The 23,147-nt window shown below is 38.9% G+C and overlaps 1 protein-coding gene across 48 annotated transcripts in view; it reads left to right on the top strand.

The window, feature by feature from the left end:
• Positions 1–23,147, top strand: part of TNRC6B (trinucleotide repeat containing adaptor 6B) — a 126,438-nt gene that overhangs the window by 37,620 nt on the left and 65,671 nt on the right. For 5 of the 48 annotated variants that reach the window (XM_086885624.1, XM_086885630.1, XM_086885638.1 and 2 more), the window contains exon 1: positions 14,163–14,499. The exons of 24 other annotated variants lie outside the window; for them this stretch is intronic. In XM_086885624.1, the coding sequence (XP_086741750.1) occupies positions 14,495–14,499 (5 nt within the window). In that variant the 5' untranslated portion in view covers positions 14,163–14,494. Of the gene's footprint in view, positions 1–14,162; positions 14,500–22,785; positions 22,962–23,147 lie in introns of those variants that run through there. 19 more of the 48 variants (XM_086885623.1, XM_023934979.2, XM_086885637.1 and 16 more) reach the window with 7 other exon arrangements.

Consider the following 23,147-nt stretch of genomic DNA (forward strand, 5'->3'; position numbering starts at 1 on the left):
GTTCAGGTGATATCTGGAACCTTGTCATACAGATTCTGCTGTAGGAATATCATTCTTAACAATATTTTGATTGAAGTCTAAAGGTGCAATATTAGTAATGCAACAAAGAGTTGAAGGTATTTGTTTTATGCGCCTTGTAGCATAATGCCAACAAAATTCAATTGTGGGTATTGCTCTTAAATTTAAATCAATCACTTGAATCTTTTTCTACCCACAGTATCAAATTTTCAGCTCACTAACAAAATTATCTGCCTTGAGAGAGTTTACCTCTTGTCATAAGAGAAGGAAGAAAAAATCTGAAATTACTTCTTTGTATTATTTACTTGCAGTGGGGATTAGCTGGACATCAACATACTGGACTGGGTTTTTGAAAGAGCACAGAGAGGAAGTCTGGAGCATCTTACGGAGGAGAAGCAAAGAAAGCTGTGACTGTTTAGCCTTGAGATAAGAAAATTTGGGGCAAGATATTATTATCCATGTGTATAGATATCTGATGAGACTAAGACTGAGCCACATTTTTCACAGTGGTGCCTGCTGGAGAGGGAAGAAGCCATTGGCATAAACTGAAATACAGGAAATTCCACTTAAACACAAGAGGAGAAAAGTTTTGTTTTTTTACTGTTTAACATGGTCAGGCCCTTGGAAGAGGTTACCCAGAAAAGTTGTGCCTTCATAGCCCTTTAAATGACTCAAAACTCAGCTGTGCACAACCCCAGTCCTGCTTCAGCCTGCTCTAGTTAAGTGTGTTTTGAGCAAAGGGATGGGATTGATGATCTCAGAGATCCCATCCATCTGCACTGATTCTGTGATTTGGTGTACCCATATCTACTGTTGTCCTCCTAGTTGGCTTGAAATAAAATTGGAGCTTGTTACTGAAAGGTAGATTCTCAGACTGAATGTAGAGTCAGATGTTCTCTACAGAAATAGCTGCACCACTGAATACACTTCCTTCCCTTTCTAGCTGTCATTAGACTTAAAAGAATTTACTGCCTCTACAGCTAAGCAGCTGGAATGTTTTTTCTTTGACTGCTTCTAATTTACTTTTCAGGAAAGTTGGCCATTGTAATTTAATTGCCTTTCATTAGGCAGCCTGATCTGAGTAGCTCTGCACTGAGATTGTTGAGGAAGTGTTCAGAAGATAGAGTTTCAGCAAGGGAGTGAACTTGCACCAGAATTCTAGAGCAGTCTGCCAGTGTTGACCTCCTAGGAAAGCCCTGCAAATTTCTTAGTATTTATCTACATTTCAGTGGGGTCAAAGCTTTACTGGAAGGAACAGGAATGAAAAGATGCTTCTGAGAGACTCTGAATGGATGCAATAGTTCATACCTAGCCCTGGTTTCATATGAAATTTCCTTTGCTAAGGTGTGCCTTCAAAACTGAATACAAGGAGCCAGCATCCATGGATGATTTCTGGCACTTTATGAAACAGATTATTTCCCCATTTAGACTTGGGGATAAAAACTTGGCATTTTTGCCTTCTAGTATTAAACAAACACACAAGAAATGCAAACAAACCCAGCAGCAGCAAACAACTCTGCTGCAATGTCATGAACCTTTTTTCTGCTGTACGGAACAGTTCTTTGGGACAGATTTACCATACTAAAGTTACAGCATTTTAAGATTTTTAGTTGAACTGTAGGTCATACTTGTGAAGTGCTGTCTTCTGATACCTGTCACCTTTAGGGGAAGGAACTACCTGGTTAAACTGTGTACAAGGTCGTCAGAAATCTTCAACTGATCATTTACAACGTGGATATAATTTATTTTAATTTAAGCTAATTATGAGGAACTTACCCATTCAAAATCCTTAGTAAAAGTGAGAAATGGATTGGACACAGTCATCTGGGTCCTGTGAAAGATTTGCAGTTTATGTGCAATGCATGTGTCACAAAGGTGTCCTGGTTGTGCAGCAGTGAAGTGATTTATGCTAAAAACTGCACTTCAGAAGAAGTGAGCCTGCTCGGACAGGAGCTGATCGTGGCCTTCTCAGATCATGCTCCTGCTCTGGCTGAGGGCCAATGACTCCTTGACAAATTGTTACTGCTCAGTTTCTATGTACTCTGTAACCTTCTCCCTTCTTAGCTCTCTGGCATGGGATATAACTGTGTGTTACACTTGGTCACATTATTTTGTTATGTGGCTAATATGTTTGGTTAGAAACCAGTTTCCTTCCTTCCCTTCCAGTGGAGAAAGATGTCATTATGCTTAATTACAGGTGAACATTTTGTTAGAGGTGTTCTCTCACATTTTCATCTATTACAAACAGACTGACCTGAACTGCCATGCTTACGAAATAAATATTGTCTTCCCCCCACAAAATACTTGTATTTTACATGGCAGCAGCCTATTGTGCTCTTTTCAGTAATAGGGCTTTTACTTTGTTACTGCTGGAGCAAAGATTAAGAGGCAAATGTGATCCAGAAATATCTTTCCAAAACAGTCAGACTTCTCTTGATGGGCAGGGAGCAGGGATAGGGGCAGGAAAGAGAATTCTGCTGAAGTCCTTAAATTGAGGTTCTGCTCCTAGCTCTAGCAGCATTAAGTAGCAACTTTGCCTGTGCTAATAAATTACCACCTGCTGTCACAACCAGAAATGTATGCACCCTAACCTATGAGTGAAAGAGACTAGGTAATGGAAAGCTACTCCTTTTTATAAAAAAAATGTAGATGTTTTCCTAACTGACATGTGGAGAGGTCTGTTTGACAGTAGCTATTTAGACAAATAGTGAGCCGAGTTCATACTCACATTTAGTAGGAAGGTAAGCCAAGCTGCTGCTGCTGTTTGAAGCACCTCAGCTGGCTATTCCCCCCACCTGCTGCTTTGTAGTAACGGGAGAGAAAAGTCTTCAGCTCTCTTGATAATTTGTACATCTGGAAGTGATTCATATTGTAAGGAAGGTATCAAAACATGATCATTTCTGTAATTTAGAAAGCATCATTGACACTTTCAAGCCTACTGAATAGGCTTTTCCCTTGCTTGATAGTTTAATGTACAGATTGAGGCAAGTGTTTTTAATGAAACCCTCCAAAATTGTAGTAATGCCAGAATGACATTGGAACCACCGAGAATCACAAAATTGTTTAACATTTGGTAATAGTATCTTATTTTTCTTTGACATTTCAGCTGGAACGTTCAATGTCTCCCTGGATTTGTGTGACAATACAGTTAAAAGAAAGTAGTATCTAAATTGGCCTAACCTGGAAACAGGAATTACAGACTCTGAAAGTCATCTTGTCCAATACCATGCTCCAAGGGGGGTGGGGGGTCGGGGGTCAGATTTGAAGGTTAGATTCAACTTCTACATTGTATCAGGCTTCTTGGGTTTATTCTAGAGCTTTTCTGGACAGTCTGTTGCAATATTAATCACCCTCACAGTGGAGAAAATTTCCTAATATTCAGTAAGAATTTGTGATCGTTGCATTTCATCTTTGAATGTGTGTGTCTGCACTTGGCCCAGTCTTTATTAAAACTTAGCACTGTGTACATTTATACAGCAGAGTAGTTCCCTCCTCCCCCTGGCTTAGCTTTGCTGTGTGAAAACTATGTGAAATCAAGAAGCCAAGTTTACAGGCCAGTCTTTGTTTTCAGCAGCCTGCTGATGTCAGGGGCACATGTAAACATCACTGCTATAATGGCACAAAAGAACCAATCTTACTTTTCATGGTGTTGCTGAAAACTATAAGGAGGTTGTAGTGGTATAACCTGAAGTCTGGTGTGGTTGGTGGGAATGATAGACATTATGAACTACTGCAGTGTTCTTTTGAGTGATTGAAAATCCAGAACAGTCCCTAGCATAGCTTCTGTTCCTGTAGGCTAAAATATTGTTCTTACCAAATTTAAAGTGAACTGTTAGCTAAAAGCTTGTATAACAGGGGGTTTGTTTGATGTTTTAAGGACATTCAGTATTATAGAAGATACTGAGACTTGCCTTGAGTGCCATTGCACATTTTTAATTTACTGGTGGTATTGACCTCAGCAGAGGTTGGTTTTTTGTCAGAAGATCCATGCTGCAATTTTCAAAGTAGCATCCAAATCCTAATTCAGATTATCAACTCAGATTTGAGGTACCTAAATTTACATTATCAACCCAAATTCTGTGAAACTAAGTTATGGCAAGTTATTTCTTGAATTACATTCAAGAATTATATAAAGTCATAGTTGTTTTTATATTGCTGATTGTTCTCTGTGTGTAGATGAAGAAATGCCCCCAAACATTTGTGTCCTCTGCTCGAGATCCTAACAAGTCACCACAGGGAGATGTGGGATGTTGGTGTACCAGACATCTCTGTCACAGGGTGTTGCAGGTCTGTCAGTGTGTCAGTCTCCTTCAGACCCAGTGATAACTCGGGCTTGCTCTGATACAGGTATGTGAGTAGGAGAGTTCTAACTCTTTAATTTTATATCCTTAGAGATTTGATAGGGTATTTAAGGGTGTGAGACCATTAGACTAAAACCAAACGAAAACTAGTCCAGCTAAGGATTATTTTCATCACCTTCATACTGTACAAGTGTTTTTAGTCCATACAGTGGAATGAGTGGCAGGACAACATTGCATTTGAAGGCAAGTCTACCTGTGTGTTTAAGGGGGCCCTGAGGCATAGAGAAAATAATTGCCCTTTGTTGTGCAATTGAGTGGGTAGAAATGAATGACACAGGAGCAAAATCTGCATCTGTAGAGGCAGCTGTGTTTTAGCTGTCACTTGCAAGTCAATAAAGTTACAAAAGCTGACTTGAACCCTTACAATGTAGTACTTCTGAACTCTATGCAGAATTTATGCACAAGCACTTTAAAATGGCAAAAGTTTCATTGTCTTCTATATTTTACCAGTTCAATGTTATAATTAAATGTTTTGAAATTTTTGTACTTAAAAGTATAAGTATTACCCACAAGGAGACTCTTACCTGAGTATTCCAAGCAAAAATATTTTTAAATTAGGCATTCACTTCTGAAAGTTAGACTTGAAAAGGTTTTCAGCTGTCATTTCATTAATTTTAAGACTCTGCATTTCATGTCCTTGGTGATTTTATCTTATTTTTTCCTTTCAAACCATGAACAAACTGAGGCTTTTCATACACCTTGGCTAACCTACAGCCTACTGTACTGTTGTTTTGCAAGTATTTCTTAATATGTGGAAAGAAACGGAAGCCAGATGACTGACCGTTAAGGGGGATAAAAAAGGAAGTCACACAGAAAAAAGTCAACTTTGGAAGTGAAGTTCCCACTTATTATCACAATGTGTTTAGTCTACACTGCTGCTGAATATTGAGAGAGGAAAATATTTTGGATAGTGTGCATTCTAAGTGTGAATGCTTTGGCACTTCTTTTCTGAGGATTTTATGGTGCTGTCTTCCAGATGTCTTGTGGTGAGAACAAGCTAGTTTGTTTGGGCTCTCCCCACCCCCCAACATTTGCATTTGTCCTGCATAGGAAGTGCACAGAGCCTGCTTCTGAATTTGCAGTCTCATCTGATCAAGTGACTACTTCACACTTGTCTTTGCAGAACCAGAGAAAATGTATTTTCTATTCCAGATTGCTTGATTTATAAACATGATACTGCAAAATACCCATAGAGTCACATATCCTTGATACTTTGATTGTTATCTCTGCTTATTCCAGTTAGTGGTAATTCCAATTGCTAGTGGAATGGAGGATATCCTGATTTGCTGCTGTTTTACAGAGCTTACTGTACTTTGAAGGGGAGGGTATTTGCATACTGATCACATTACTAAAATCCCAAAGCCTCTGTGTTCCAGACACCACCACCCACTCCTCCACCTACTCCTGTCCTCTAGACCCTTTCCAGGAATTCTAGGAAAAACTATCTGCTGGACACTCTATTGACATCTGGAGTTCCTTGTCCAAAAAGTTGGGGGGTTTTAGGTCTGTTTGATTAGTGGTTGTTCCTTTTTTCTCTCTCTCAAAGTTGCCTTTTCTCTCTCCCGAAGGAGCTGCCCGAGGTAACTGCCCTCTGATGTATCATTTACATGGATGGCTGAACATTGCTCTCTTTTCAGCATTTCCTTGCTATTTAGATGGCAGCTCTTGGATGACACCTACCATGGGAGTCAGATAACAGACTTAAAGAATAGCAAGCAAAATCACCTAAGATTTAGTGGTAGACTTGGCAGTTCTGGGTTGATGATTGGACTTGATAGTCTTGAAGGTCTTTTCCAACCTAATACGATTCTATAAGGGCTTTTAATAATTTTGAGTCCTATCTAAATTAGCATTTTGTCTATATTCTTAATCTAAAAATACAATTTAGACTAATTTGTGTGGTACCTACACCAAGTTAGTGCCACTAATTTTGATTTGCTAAGGATTTAGTTTTTGGACTGCTTGCATAGGTCAATTGCATCATAAATGTGTATGAATTACAGTCCTAATTTTTTTCCCCCTTTTTTTGCATCAAACTTAAAATGTTCACTGCTTTTTTCTCTGCTCCATTCTCTCAAAAAAAACCCACAATTCATCAGGTTTTTTGTTATTTTTTGTGTGTACACTCACAATGGTTAAATGGTTGAATCTTCCTTTTAAGATGATGGAGTACAAGGGGAAAAAAGCACTACTGCTTTTATGCCATATAAATGAGTCTGTGATGTCTTTTTGTTTGTGTGGAAAAAGTAGACATTTTGATGACTGTGTTACGGCTTAGATACAGTAGCAGTTAAAGCAGAGAAAGGTAAATGGTCTTGGTTCTAAGATGTGGATACTAGCCTTGGTGAAGTGACCATTGTTGGTTAAAGAAAGGGAAGGAAGGAAAAAAAGCAAGCTTTTTATTTCCATGCAGAAGATATTACTTACTTTGTATGATTAAAAATATTGTACTATGTGGTAAACATGGTATCGATTAAAAACTTGTTTACAGAGATATTTTGGAGGTCTTAAGCTGCATTGCTCTTCTGGCATGCTGTGGTCTGGAGAGCTGGTATGATTTCTTTTACCTAAATAGATTGAATTTGCTGCACTCTTTGCCCTAAGTCAAAGTTGTTCATATTTGGGACTCGTACTGGTTCTTAAGTTACTGCATGTATTTGAATATTTGTGACAGCTACAGCTTGTAGAATTTTCTGCTTGGATAGCTAGCTGTTCCTTTCCTGACATTTCAAACTGAAGGACTGTACATGAAGGCAAATTACTCAGGGAAGATGTTCAAGTCACTTGGAAAGATCAGTTTACAGATTTTTGCAGCAATAAATAATGCTTTTATTTAAAAAAGTAGTCAAATTAGGGAAATCCTCTCTGTACAATAATCCATTCAAAGTACATTCTTTTTATTCTGCTTTTACTTCGTGTGTTTCGTTTTGGGCTGGCTTGCTTTCATCATTATTATTATTATTTTACTTAGCATATTATGGTTCCTTTAATGAGAACAAAGGAAAATGGGTTAGTGCCAGTTCAACCAAGATGCCAGAAATTCCTTTGTTTAAGAGGTTTCCGGCCCAGTGACTGAACTCCTCATGCTAAAACTAAAGACAAGTTAGAAAAATTTGTTGAGACATAGTGGACTATCTCACCAAAAATAAATTAAAGAAAAAAAAAAAAAAACCCAAAAAAACCACAACAAAAATTAAAAGCCATTGAGCACAGCATAGCTTCCTTTTAGGTAGGAAAAAAAAATCTAACTAGGATAAGACTTTCAGTCCAAAAGTCTTCCTTGTCTTTTTTGAGATATCTTAAAAGTATTTGTAAGAAATCTGCTTTTAGTAGAGTCTAAAGGCACTGTATAAAGAAGGGGTCCTGTTGTGGTAAAGTGTTTGTAGACATGAAAAACATTTTTCTTAAATATTCTAACCTGGTCAGATGCAGAAGCTTGTTGTTATTTTAAAGTGTTTAAAGCACCAAGGCTTAAAGAGGGTGAAGAAGACTAATGAATGAAATTATTATTCCTTTTGAAATTCATAGTAACAGTTATGGTTGATAGAAAGTCAGTTGGGTCAGTCCTGTAACTGGCATGGTAATTTGCATGCTGTAAATAACAATTAGAAAGCAACACTTGTTGTGTATATGGATGGGATGCCATACTGTACCATTTCCCTGAATGTCTCTTTATTTGAAAGATGCATGGAAGTGTTTGAGGCCAGGCTGGATGGGGCTTTGAGCAATCTGGTCTGGTGGAAGGTGATGCTGCCCACAGCAGAGGGGTTGGAACCAGATGATATTTAAAGGGCCTTTCTGAACAAAACCATTCTATGATTCTCTTTTCACTTTCATTCATATAATTGCATTAAACAGATAACTGTCTCCAATTTCATTGATATTTTTGCAGCTTATAGGATTTGTTCGTGTAGAAAAAGTAGGAACTGAATAGGAAGACCTGTTAGGATAGAACTATAGCTTTCAAAATCAAGATGCTTCTGGGTGGATAATAGCAGGTTAAAGAAATTCTAAGAATATTAATTTACACAAGTTTCATTGCATGTTATGTTACTGGAAAGTACTTATTTAATTCCAAGGATATGGATATAAAAACTCAACCAAAATTTAGATGTGGACTTCATTGGTGGGAGATGATGTTGGGGGTCAATTCTTTCAGTTTCTAGAGAAGTTAAATCTCATGCAATGCCTTTTCATGTCTTTATCTTTCCCAGATAAGTTTGGAGTCTCTTGTCCAGTTCTGATCAAGTGAGGCAGAGAAGAAACTATAATAAAAGTACCCATATATTAAACTTCCATATCTTCCTAGAGAAGAGACCAAAGTTGATTTCACCACCAATAGAAGGGTTTCAGAGCAAGACAAATAATTATCTATTCTGGTCATGTCTTCTAACAGCTAATCATGTGTGTGCTTTGGGATTAACTGCAGTAAATGCTAGTTTTTTGCCCAGGCACTGAAAGAGGTGAAAACTATTTGTGAGAAGAGCTCTGCATAGAGTTCAATATACTGTTAGAACCTTGGCATCAAAGGAGAACTGGCTGTGCAGGAAGCTGGGATTAGTGTGGAAAGTAGAGGTTCAGTGATGTGTGACAGAGATTCGTAGGAAATGAGCTTTCAGTTCTGTTGTTCACCCAACAACTTTGTTAAAAGACAGATTGAAAACTTTCTCTTTCTCCAGTCTGGAAAGGACATTTGGGGAATTGAAGCAGTGGAGGCTTAGTGGTAGATTATTTATAGGCTGAACAGTGAGGGAAAGTATTGCAGCAGATTGAGGAAAAATAAGGTGGAAAAATGAGTGTTTGCAAAATTTGTTGAATAAAGTTTTCCTTCTGACTCATTATCTTTTCCTGAGCACTTCATTAACGTATAGGGTCAGAACTTGGCTCGGGCTTGAAGTCACGTGTCATTCTTAAACTGAGGTTTTCAGGCCTTGTATTCTTTCTTTTTTCCCTGGCAAAATATGAATGAGGTCTGAGCTTAGTACGGCTCCAAAGCAGTGTTGCAATATGAGTTTTGAATAATAATAATAATTCCTAAAATGTGTTGATAGGTTCCTTTGTGTAAGGGATGCAAAAGCTGCTGTTACCTTTTCAGAAACGAAGCAAGCTTTTCCTTTGTTGGATGCTTTTAGTCATGGTATTTTTCTCTGAAGAAACAATTTACATTATACTTTTGATTACTGTCGTTAAAAACCACGGCCAGCTCTGTTTTCACAATTCTGCAGCATAAAATATCTTGCTATTTATTAAGTGTGGAAGGGGATGACCCCCCCCCCCCCAAAAAAACCCTAGTTTTCCTTGGAGTAAGTGTTTTGTCCTTGAAGAATGTTTGAGTGCTTGAAAGTTTTGCACTCTTGCAGAAAGAGAGGTCATCACTCCTGCACAATGGCTTAGGTGAAATTTCTATGAAGGCTTTAAAAAAAAGTATGTTGGTACAGCCAGAATTAGCTATCATCTTCAATTTTCAAAAGTGTTTGGCTTCAGAATCTCTTCAGAGAAAATAATTTAAAAGTGATCTGAACCATCCATTATCCAGGACCGAGACTGTTTTTAATTGTTCCCTTGAAATAAACCATATGGCAGTTTTAAGAGCACCCAAAGAATAGTTAAGACTTTTTATTCTCCTCTGCTTGCTTTTTATTATTAGAAATTGTGAAACTATGAAACATACTCCTTGCATGCATGTCCCTACCTTGAGTTATGCTTTTAGCCTTAAAGACAGGCACTTTTCTGATTGCTTTTAACTCAAAGAGTTATGCTTGATGGGAGTGTAATCCCAGTCGGTTGGACTGCTGGGGAGCTGGTGAATAATCTGCCTCCAATTCCCTTGCATGTTTTACTGCACCCCACTTCTGGGGTTGGGAGAAGGAGATCTGGAGACATCTAACCGATGAGCTGCAGTAGGGTAGAGGGCATGTAGGCTTCAGTTCACTTTGGCAATATAATCTGCCTTTCTTCCACTAATATTTCAGGAGGCAAACTCTTCACCAGCAGGAGAAAGGACAGTTGGTGACAAGACACTCACATTATGAGAAACTTGTTAATATTTGAGGTTTCTGCTGAGGAGCTGTGTTAGTAGGAGATAAATTGACTTTTCCACTCGCATCGTATCAGCTATGATGAACTTCCTGGGGGAAAAAATAAGTCTTACACTTATTGACATGGGTATATAGGCAGTAAAGAAAGCCTAGTGGGTGGGGTCCAGTGTTGGTACAATGAGGGTGCAGCCTTCAAAGTAAAATATGACATCAAACTGTAGGACTTTGAGCCCAAACAAAATGCCAGCTCATGAAAGAGGGAGTTTTGCATAGGGACTGGGATGAACTCAGATCCTTTTAAAACTGAGAAGATCTACAGGTCAGACAGACCAAGTCTTGTTTTTGAGGTGACAGCTGGAGGATGTGTATACCTCAGTTCCAGTGGACACTGGAGCATGCCTCTGTACATAATACTGAAGCCTAATTGCTTGATTATTATTGATAGGTCATCAAAAAGAATAAGCTCTTACTAGAACCACAATACAACTTAATATGAATTAAAAAACATTTCCCTCCTGTCTCAGTTGAGATACTAGCACAGGGAATCCACAATTGTAAGCATCTCTCTTAATGTGCATGTATGTCTGCTCATATTGGATACTGTCCTCATAGGAGCACTGTGAGGCTTCATTAACGATTTTAAAGTGCTTTATGATCCTCAGATGGAAGGAGCTTAGAAATGAAGTGTTTGTAATAAGATAAGTTAGTAGCACATAACAAGGCTATAACCTATTAACACTGGCTATTAACAGCCTGTTGGCATCCAAATAATTAATGGTTAGGTTTTTGAAATACAATTGCCCTCTGAAAAGGAATGTGCAGGTTTTGGATATGCTGTGTACTTTTATGATCTACTCCATTGTTTTCTGAACTACTGTGCTGCATTACAAACAAATAAAACTCAACAATCGCGCTAAATCAAACAAAAACCCAAAAACTTTTCATTAGCCATCTTGATCAATATGCCAGCAAGAATAGGTAAAGAATTAGTACCTTTCAAATGGTACTTTAGTGGAAAATTTCAATTAAAGCTACAGTTATTTAAGAATTACCCATACTGGCCTCTCTAAATATTTTTGGTTAAATTATAAATTGCTTACTTTCTGATTGAAAAAGCTTTGTCGATAGAACATTGGTTGTGATAGATAGAAACTCATATCTCTTTCTAGTGTATTCATAACATTGGTAAGGTGAAATTTTATAGCAGTTATTTCTGCTTGGATATATAGCAACTCAAGTGAGTGCTTGTTTCTGAAAGTCATCACAGTATTATCAACTCCTTGAAATAAAGGCTTCCAGGACTTCAGAATGGAGAGTTGGCAAACCCTAGTGAAATTAAGAGGATTTATAGGTCTCAGTAAAACAATTTGGCTTTTGAGAGGGAGTAAAATTGTCTGTAGCTTAATGCATACTGTCATACTCAGTGTGAACATGCATAGAACATGTAGCTGCAGTACATAATGTATTTTTTCAGGAGAGGGCAGCTGTTTCATAGATATGCATATACATTTGCTGTTATGAAACTGTGTGAATCGGATGCCTTGGTTTGGATTTTGTCATTAGGGATTTAGAGCAATTGTGGTGTTCTCTTTGGGTCTTGCCACAAATAAGACGTTCCCCGAGTTTTCACCACATTTCCTAAATTGCTATGTTTGGATTAGACCAGCCACAAAACACTCCAATCTGCTACATCCAGCAGGGCAATTCTCTGCTCTGGTTTAGACAGAGCAACCTGAGCAGTTACATCCAGCTGCTTCTCTTTCATTAAGTACCCAAACACACAACTCACATTAGCTATTGCCAGAGTTTCTTGAGCCTGCAGAGACAGATGGTTACAGTGCAGGCTGTAGTCCTGTTGAAGAAATCCCATCTGCCAATCCAGTGGCAAAATCCCCCCTCTGAGTTTCTGTACGTTCCCGCCTGGCTACCACACCTTATCACGAGGGTGGGAGCAAAACACGTCAGAACCAGAGCCACTAGCCTTTCATGACCCTCTGATGAGGCCAGTGGCTTATGTTCCATGATAATACATACTAAGGATTTTAATTCTCACTCATAAGATGTGCAGCTTCTGCCCCCCTCAAATTAATTCCTTTGGAGTGCCCTCCAAGTTAGTTTCATTCCACCGTGTTGTCATGAATGAGTGATTTAGATGCTTAAAGAGGTCTGGTCAAAGTTTGGCAAAAGTGCCATGTCTGTGACAGGGTTCAGGATGCATTTGGATAATGCTCTCAGGCACATGGTGTGATTTTTGGGGTGGCTTGTGCAGGGCCAGGAGTTGGACTTTAGTGATCCTTGTGGGTCCCTTCCAACTCAGAATAATCGGTGGTACTGGAATTATTGGTAAAAGCAGATTTTCATATAAATTTTTAAAGGCACAACAGAGTTTGATGGCAAGGTTCCCTCTGTTGCTTACTACCTGGATGAAGCATAGCAAGGAAAATCATTGATCATAATTTGATTTGTGCAGAGACTGGGAGTACGAAAAAGAGTGCAAAGGGTTAGGGAGACCATCCCATTGAATCATGAGACTTAGCCTCACACTTGATCAGTGGTTTTATGTCTAAAGGATTTAGCAGCACTTAATCTTTGGCTAATTTTACACAGAATGATTCAGTAGAAGTTAGTATAAGTATAGCAGTAATGTGAATGTAGATCTGAGATGGCAGTGTTCATACTCTACTTGCTGTAGCATATGTAAAGCAATTTGCACACACCCAGACACAAAGTCTGTACAAAGGTGTACGTGTTAAAAATTCTCCTCGTGTTCAGGTGTGTTTTGGCTTTTTTACTTTCTACTTTGTTACATTGCATAACTGTACGGAATTAAAAACTTGTACATTTTACGGGTTCGATCCTGAGGGTGCTCCCGAGAGCTTCCCGAGCGAGCTGTCATTTCCCTCGCCAGGCATGGTTCCATTACACAGTCAGCTCCAGCCTTTCCTACCTGTGTTGGGCTGACTCAGGAGCAAGTCTCCTCACGGCAGGATCATACCCGCCTCACCACATCCTTTTGCTGAACTGCAGTCTTTACTGTTCCTGCACATTCAAGGTAACATCTGGAAACATCCTGCAGATTTTTTTTTTTAATGTTACAAGATGCGAGGATTCTCTGTTTACACCGCTGTTAGAGCGGTTATCTATGGAAATTTTTGGGAAGAGGCTGTGGAGCGTCTGCCAAATGGCTGAGTTGCAGCCTGAGACTTAAAGCAGGCAAAGCAGCAGGAGAGACCGAGTTTGCTCCGCTGTCCTGCGGGTGTTCCTGGACCTTGATCTCGGGTTTATGCGTGCGTGTGGTGTGGGCAGTCTGGTTACAGGCTTAACTTTGGTCTGAGCATGAACCTCTTGTCCTTGAGTCAGGAGGGCGTTGTGCTTAAAATGGGGGTTCCTCTGCAAGCGAGCGCCGGGGTCGGTGTTCCCGGTGCACCGCAGCACAGCGCGTGTGGTTGGAGGGACTTAACATTCACCATTCGCCGCTTGTCGGCTCTGCAGCCCTGATGTGGAATTAGCATAATTGGCTGCTGGCTTTTTAGCCGGTTTTAAAGAGAGGAGGGCCGCCCTCCGTACTCTCAGGGCTGCTCCACTGTACCGTCCCTGTTGCCTCGCGTCTGCCCGACGAGGACGGGGGAGCAGGATGCCGGCGAGGCGCGGGGCTCGGCGGGAGAGGCCGTCCCGGTGCGGGCAGGGCGCTGTCCCTTTAAGGCGGGCGGCGGGGCGGGCCCGGGCGGTGAGTGACAGCGCGCGCGAGGTCACGTGAGCCGCCCGTATTTGAAGGTCACAAAAAAGCAGCTTCCTTTAGAGAGAGCAAGAGGGAGCGAGAGGGAGGGAGCGAGAGGAGAGAGCGAGGGAGCGCAGCCAAAATGGCCGACGGAGCGTCTGCTGGGTTCTGAACGCTTGAAATAAAAAAAAAATTTAAAAAAAAAGAGAGAGCAAAAAAAAAAAATTCAACAAAAAAGGAAAAAAAAAAACCTAAACGAAAAAGCAAAAACACAAAACCATTTTTGGATTTTTTTTTTTTTCATTTCCATTTCTACCTTGTATGCCTCAACTCGCTGGATTTAAGCACTGCTGCACTTTATGAGGTTAGTGGTAAACGTTTATGTTGTATTGTTTTTACCTATCAGTTAATTTCTTTAAGAGCCTGAGCTGACCGTTTCCATCCGTGGTTTTGCAGAGGTGTCTTTTCTAGCACAAAGACTTGCTTCAGATGTTGTCTGCTTGTACGTGTTCGGCACTTTTAGTGGATTTTGGGGTTTTTTTAGAAGGAGCTCTCCGTACAAGTGTGCTGTGGATTTGGAAGATATTTGTAATTTAAAACACCTAGGTAAATTACAGAAGATCGTTTGTATTTTCCGAGCTGGTGAAGTACAAGATAGTGCTGAAAATCTTGTTTTATTTAAATAGAGGCTTTTTAAAGAGCGATTTCTTCCCCACAGCACCCTGAGCTCATAAATCTGCTGCAAAAATTTGCGTGTCTAAAACCGGGCTCGCATTCTTTCTGCTTCTGGGTCGGAGCGGGGCCGGCTGGGGCCGTGCCTTCCGCGGGAGCAGGGACGGAGCCTGCCCGCCGAGCCCCGGGGAGCGCTGCGGGGGCCGGGGCTCCGGCCGGGCCCGGCGCTGCCGCCGCCGCCGCGGGGCTCCCGCGCGGGCTCGGCCGCGGCTGGCGGCCCGTCCGGCGTGCGCCAGGTATTCAGGAATGTGCGGGGTGCCGGCCACTGCCGCGGTTTTGTGTTCTACGGAAAGCAAGCGTTCAGCTGCACCTTAGTAAATGTAGGCGAAGGGCTGCTCTTTCTCGCTTTTTTTTTTTTTTTTTTCTCTCCCCCCCCCAGCCTTCTGTGTTGCTAAAAATTTAAATCCGAGTTATTTTTGCAACTCCCTCCAGAACCGAGCAGAAAATTAAAGAGAAATAGCTGGAGCTTGCTTTCTGAGAACAGGCCCCTCCTCCTGCATTGTAAGAGTGTGATGTAATGCTCCTTTCTGTGAGGTTAAATGAAAAAAAATTTCTGTGGTGGTATACATTATTCTTCACCCCTTCCTCACAGGCATTGCATTCTGATTTTTTTTGTAGCTGAACATGAAGCAGCAGATAATTCTGGAAATAATCGTGTGAATGTGCTCCACATTGCAGTGTATTAGTGCAGTGATTGTGGTTAGCAGGTCAACTTTGTAAACATACAAGATGGCTCATATTTTCTATTTCTTTGTGGCCTTATGTGCATACAGTTAAACACAAATGAAAGATACAGCTTTCAGTAAGCTTATTGAAAATGTATCTGGCTGTGGTCGTTATAGGCTTGTGCATATTGTGACTTTTTTTCTTCTGCACAAGCTAGCAAATATTCAAAACAATTCTGCAGCATGTTAAGTTTCTCGTGGAAATTAAGATATGGTGGTTTTGAAGGTTTGATTTTTTTAAAATTTTAAATTAGAGGAAGCCAATAAAAGAGAACTCTGTTCAAATTTTACGTAGTCTATTTTGCTGGTAATTTTGGTCATTAAGCGTTTAATAGTAATGGATAACCCAGTTAGTACATGAAGTAACACATGCCTCTTGCATAGAGTTAATGAACTTATAGGTTCCACCCTCATGTTACTGGTAGTTATTTGAGGAAATGCTATAAAAACGTTGTGTATTTGACATAATGTACCCTGATGGCTTTTGTTATTCAAAATCTTCTTGGGCTCAGTGGAGATCTGGATGTAGCCAGAATATGTTGAATCTACCTGTTGACTGACAGACAATAATTAGACATTAGAATGGTTTTCAAATGCAGTCTAAAGTAGGAGTGTGCTCAGATTTGGTGCTTACTGGACAGAAACATCAGTTACTGTAGTTTAAGTGATAATTGCTCTAGAACGGGATGGCTGAACTGAGGAAGTAAAGAAAACCCAAACTGTGTCCTGAGCTGGTAGTATTGTAGGATGCAGTTTTCCCAGAATCTGCTCTTCAGAACAGTACTCGCCTTTTCTGTGTATTTTTTTGCCTTCATGCCTTACTGCCTACGTTACACACTTCCAGAATGTGTAGCTGTTTGTACATATAGCTTGATGGTTAAGGTGATGGAATACAGGGTGGTTCCCAATAACTGCTACTGCTCCTAGCTACAGGAGCTGTTGTGGGTCAGACAAAAGGCAGTTATTGAGAATAATAGAAATCATTCCAATAAGGACTCTGTCAAATATTTAAGCAGCTTTGTGACACTGTAACTGTGAATAGGAAAGACCAATTAAAATAATTCCTCTTATAAATATGCTTTTGACCTCTCAGATCTTACTGCAGGGTGTGTTGAGGACTGTGCAGTCTGTGCAACCATAGGATTTTAAGTGTGAATCTGAGCAGTTCTCAACACTGTATTCGGTGCATTCCTGCACTACAGCAGGAACAAAACAGTTTTGAGAGAACTGAATTGAGCTGCAATTTCTAGATCAGTTTGAAGCTTACAGAGGCATAGGGGTAGGGGAAGATTTTTTTGCTTCATTCAGTTTGCAGTGAAGATGCTGAGTTCAGAAGCTTTATTAATTCTTTCTGTTTGCATTTGCATGTCAATTGTTATTGGTATCTACAGGAATCAGTCCCTTTCCAAAGCAGACTGTTTTAGTAGGTTGAAAGCTACAGTGAAGTCTGTAGTCAGCAGAACCCCTGGAGATTTTTGCTCTACATCTAAGAGATTCCTGAGAAATAATTGACAAGAAAAGCCTTATTACCACTGAGCTTCAATATACAGGAGTCTGCAATTCTAATGGGAAAAAATTCAGGGGAAACAAGTGACTGAAAGATCAGTATGCTTAGTTTCAGTTGCTTTTCTTTTAGCTTCTTTCTCTCCTGCTGAGAAGGAAGAAAATGAAACTTTGTAAAATCACACAGTCTCTGCCAGCTGATTTCAGCTAAACTTAACCTTTTTAAGATTTTTGTTTCTTACTTATTAATAGGCAGCTTAGTAGAGGAGAAAGTACCTAAAGCTATGAGGAAAAAAATCTATAAAAAAAGAATATATCTGGAAGAGAATGTTTCTCCACAACTTTCCTAGTACCCCTTTAGACACTTTCATCTTGAAGCAGATTTCTTTAATTCTTGTCATTATGGATCTACATTCCTTTTGGACCAGGGTGGAAGGTGAGAAGTTTACAGTTTATTTTGAATTTATTTTTCCAAGAAATATTTTGAACAATATTTCTTGGAAGCTGCACCCTTATTACTCTCTTCAGGTGGTAGTAGTTCATAACTGAAAAGTTTCAGGGTTTTTTTTTGCTTTAATTGATTAAGAAACCATCTACTGCCTTCCTAAGAGCTGTTTCACCTTCTTAAGTATTGGTTTCCTGTTCAAACAGCTAAAGAACTGAGCCAAGAAAATAAGATACATAGGATGTTTAGCTCCAAGGACCTGTATTTCATGTCCTGTCAAGGGAATCAGGTGTGTCAGGGTTCTAGTGTTGTCAGTTTAGATTTCAAGTAGCTAAACTTTAAATATTGGGCTAACATTATTGTTCCAGAATTAATTTGTTAAACAGATGTAAAATTCAGGTTAGATTACTACAAAGAAGTATTTCTTCCTAAGTCTTCAGTTGCTAATGTAATTGCTAGCATTAGCAGTCTTACATGGGATGATTACAAGTGGTATGTTTCAAATATTGGTCAAACAAGTTATGTTTTAAGTCATGCTTAAAGTTGGGTGTCAAGATAGCAGTTTTTGGTCATTTCAGCATTGAAGGCAAATGTGCAGTTATCATGAAGATAAATACCGTAAATTAAGAATATTTCTATTTTGTTGTTGTGCTGGTGCCATAATTGTTCTTCAGAACACCAGAGGAACAGTGCCTTTCTGTATTTGTGGTGACTTCCAACTCAAGAGCTGTACATTTAGTGCTTGTCAATGCTTAAGTTCTCCTTTACACATAAGCTTCCTACTGAAGAACACAACCAGGGGGGTTTGTGTTTTTTGTTTGGTTGGGGTTTTGTTTTGGTGGGTTTGGGGTTTTTTTTCATGCTAAAACAGATCATATATTCTGGGAGCAGCATGAATATATGCAAACCCTGACTTTTTAATTTTTAATTTTTTTTGTGCAATCAGCACACTTCTACAGGGAGTTCCTAAGGTTAATGGATATTGTCATTTTAAAGGCTGTTTTTCTGTCTGCATACAGTTTGCTGGCATTATGGTTTAGGGATGAAATGCCCTCCTGCTATTACAATTGTATATTTTTTTAATAATTTCTGAAAAGTTTTGTTTTAAGAACTGGATGATGTGATATTTGGGTGTTATAGTATGGGTAAATTGAAAGACTACTCATTCAAAATATTGTACTTTAAGGACTGCTTTAAATTAGTCTGTTCAGTCATGTGGGAAAATATAACATATGATACAACCCTTGGAGTTTTTTCAGATACCTAAGAGAAGATAGATTAATAAAACAGGAGGCAAAGGCAAAACGAACCAAAACAGGTTAAACGCCATGGAAAAATGTGTGCTAATATAGCTGGAGATAAACTAGTGAGGGCAGTTTTGTTAAAAACCACAGTTAGTAAGAATGAAAGTTGACTGCTGCTCCTTACATTTCTGCAATTTGTGTCTGAACTCAATTAAATGGATGTTTGTATATGTTATGCAGAGAAAATAATCTAAAAGTACCTTGACAGTGATAGGCAGAAAAATGCTTAAAAAGTATAAAAAATGTTTATATTAATAAAAATGTGTGTTAAATTGAGACTTTTAGAAGTGAAATGTGACCTTGGAATTTATTACAATAAAACTGAAACAAGGCATCAAGGTGCAACTGTGTTTGATTTCATGCCAGCAGGGGAGTTCTTCTCTTACAGTTCGATGTGTGAGGCCACATTTTAACAGTGGAGGAGATCAACAAGTTTTGAGGTAGCTCAAATAAAAGCAGAAAGAAATATTACAGGGAGGTAGTCTAGCAAAAAAAGCACTTCAGCTTTTTTGTGTTTATTTGATACATTTTCTGCAAACAAATAACTAGTTGTCTAATTTGTGTCATAAGAGCATCATTTTGACATAGAGCTCCATCATAGTTGGATGTGCTTTGAATAGCATAGTTACTTCAGCAACTAAAAAGCAGAAAGGCATGATTTTTTTTTAAATCAAGGTGACCATTCTTTTTTAGTTCCTTAAAAGTACGAGAAACCCCACTGTGCATGCTAAAATTACAAGGAAAGCACGTTCATCTTTTCCCAGTGTGCTTAGCAGATGTAGAGTTAAGGCTTACTGAAGTACAGCTCTGAGTATAGCTGAACCGATTTGAACTAAAGCAGAACGTAGCCTTAATTTCTGAATCAGAGAAGTATTTCTTTAAAAAATAAAACAATGAGAAAATTACTTCTGGTTTTCTCAGTGGGTTTTTTCCCTCCTTTTTAAGCACAGCATTTGCTAGATACCATAATCATAAATCTGCTGTCCACTTGTAATCTCAGTGGCTGTTGGGCACAGCCTCCTTGTACATAGGAAGATGGCAAAACTTAAGCTGCAGTGACACTGCTAGAATTGGGTTTTTTTAAAAAATCTATTGTAGATTCTGAGTTTTTTGAGCTAGTTGACCTCTATGAAAATAGGAAAGGTTAAATATATAATCTGTTAATGCCACTTAACCATTAATTAGAGTTGAGTTTAATTGTCCCATTTTACATGTGCTCTGTGGCAAATATACACGAATGTGTTGTCATTGTGGGTCGTTGTATGTTTGTGAACTTGGCTGTGCCTGAGCTATCCAGTTTGCCAGGATACAGTATCCTGTATCACTTAAACCTTCCTGAAAATAAGTCTTCAGTATTTTCTTCCACTTTTTTCGCCCCTAGTTTGAAATTTAGGTAGTAGAAGACATAGCAACTTAATATTAACGTGCTAATTTAGCAGCGTTCATGCTCTTGTTGCAGCTTCTGTATTAGCATTTATATTTTTAATTGTATATAATTTTGCTTAAGCAATCATGTCAGATTCAGGGTCTGATTTAAAACATGTGGTTCTAATTCTGTATTGGTACTCTAGATATACTTGACTACAAAACAGCTTTCTTTGGCAAGAGGTTCGCTACTGCTGAGAACTTTGTCAACTATAGCGAAACTGATATATTCTGATACATCACTTTGCCAGTGATATATACAGTATGTTTGTGCTCAGCCTTTTCCTGAACAATTCATAGGGAGGATGATTTGATCACAACATGCAAGTGAATTTTGGTATTATAATGCTTGGAAATTCTAATCTGGTAGCTCTTGCTGGATTTTTTCCAGGCTGTTCTGCCTCTACTTGGAGAGAGTTTGAGGACAATAAAAGTGAAAATGGCTTCCTTCTATATGCAGGGGAAGAGAGGGCAGAAGGCGCCAAAACTTAGCACGTGTTTTTTTCCTAGCTTTTTTTCCTATGTGCACTGAAAAACAGTTGTCCTGTGATACAGAAAATAGTATATTGTTTCATTCCGCTGTGGATTTAAAAAAACTAATTTTTCTATATCCTAGTCAAGATTATATAAATAAACCTTTACTATTTTGTTAGGTTTTACATGGGTACTATTAGTGTTATTATCTCACTGTTTTATTTAAGGGATCTCCTATGATAAATATTGGAAAAATACAAAATAATACACTTAAAACTGGTTAAAAATATAGCACATGGAAATAGAGGATGTCCTGTTGAGGTTATATATATGTCATTTTATATCTAGCTCTGTTTCCCTTTGTGGATGCCATTACATGTTCATGTGCACTGGTTGGAATCTAAATGTGGGTTGGGTTCAAATTGCCTCTAAAAATGCTTGGTTAACCTGAAGTAAAACCCCAAAAGCTTTTTTTTTAGCCTAGTATAAAAGAATGTTCCAGCTGGTGCTGCAGAAGTTAGTTGCAGCAATATTAATGGGAATTTTAAACTAAATAGCCTTGTGTTACAGAGTCAAGTTTTCTGTTCCTTTGCAAATAATGTTCACATTATCTGCTTGATACATCTCAACCAGACCAAACAATGCTGAGAAAGAGTACAAGGCATTAAGGTTATTTTGTTTGATTTTGTCTTTGTCTGTGTCCTGTAATTCTCCTCAGAGCAGATCTAGATCACCTTAGCAGGAACACTTTTGCTAACCAGCATGCTGGCCTTGTGTAGCGTTTGTGACCGCTTCATGCGATGGTGGTGTGAGAAACTATAAACAAAATCTCCTCTGGGTGGAAATGAAATGTTCCTAGTATGTTTCGTTACATGTACTTCTTCAATAAGGTATTTCTCCTAATTTTCCTTAATTGGCAAATACGTTTTGAAAGCCTCTCAATTATAGTAGGATGGTTTAGTGACCTCAGATGGGAGAATCCTAAGCCTTACAAGCAGATATTTTTTCAGCTGTTTGAACCAGTTTAGTCTTCTTGTGCAAAAGCTATCTGAATTTACATTTTACCACCTCATCTTGCATGGTAGCTATTCTGGAATGATGACTTCTGATTAAGTCCTTGAGTAACTGTTTTTATCACAAAATAGCACATTATTCTGCATCAAATTAACTCTGCTGTGTTGTTAATTAGGAGATAGTTTTGCTCTACATTTGCCAGTTACTATAAATAAAATATATATCCTGACACAGAAAAACTGTAGGAAGTGTTTTTACCAGATTTTAGGTATAACAAGATGAAAAAGGCAAAAGCAGACAAAAGCTAAACTTTGAGAGGCTAGAATTTACCTTGGCAGCTTAAAGTATCCTAAAGCCACAGGTGGAGTTCTTTAAGCTGGCTTGACATAGTTGGGCCATTAAAAACCAAACAAGTTGGTTGGAAAGTCAGCCTGTCTTTACAAAGTTTTGGGGACAAGATTGTCTCTCAGATGTGGATTTAAAAGTGGCTGTTTTAAAGACGATGAGCTGTATTTGGGTGTTCTGTGCTCGGAAAAAGCTGAGGTTGCTTACGTTCTGCTTCAATCCAGGTAATGTGAAGTGAAACTCTGCTACTATGGACTTGCAAGTATGAGGTCAGCTTAAGTTTATGTAACTTCCCTTGATCTTTTGCTTAAGAAAAACTTAACTTTTAAATGGTGCTCCAGATAGTGTTAGATAACTTGGTTAAGCTTAAATGCTTCTTTGCCTTTGCATTCTTAGGCCATTTTTCTATTGTTTAAGTACTATTCTAAATATTAGTTGCTGTGATCATTTTAGCTTGAGCATTGCTTGCTCTATTAAGCTGTTAAAAACAGGCTTCACCACTGCCTCAGTGCATTAATAGGAACAAGGTTGCAGACTGCTTTTCACTGTAATTATAGCATGTAACTCAATTTCCTTTTTTCATCATGTTTGTTAAGAAACTTTGAAATAATGGTCTATTTTTCCACTTACTTCATTTTTTTTATTTGTGTGTGTCTGATATGGGTGTGTGTATGCGTGTATGTAATAAGTGCGTGTTGGCAGTTACTACAGTTAAAAACCACCAGGTATCAACTGACAGAGATTTCTTGGCAGGCCCTAGGTGTTCAATACACAATAAAAATAAAATGGCTCTTAAAGTCAGTTCGAGTTTTGTGTTTGGGAAAAGCCTCCACAAACAAAGCAAGTGCCTTTCTGTAAGGTAAGTGTATGGATGTAAGAGGAGAAGCAGAGAAGTTCAGGGGCTCTCTGAAGGCCACACAGAAAGTCAAAGGCAGAGCCAGACTTGAACTCAGAAGTTCCTGGCTTGTGGCCTAGGACTGAAGCTAGTCATACACAGCTGTACTGAATTGTGAATAGAATGATGCTTTTTTTTTTCCCCTCATGG

Source organism: Cyanistes caeruleus, chromosome 4 (genome assembly GCF_971803275.1).
Source record: "Cyanistes caeruleus chromosome 4, bCyaCae1.hap1.1, whole genome shotgun sequence".
Lineage (NCBI taxonomy): Eukaryota > Metazoa > Chordata > Aves > Passeriformes > Paridae > Cyanistes > Cyanistes caeruleus.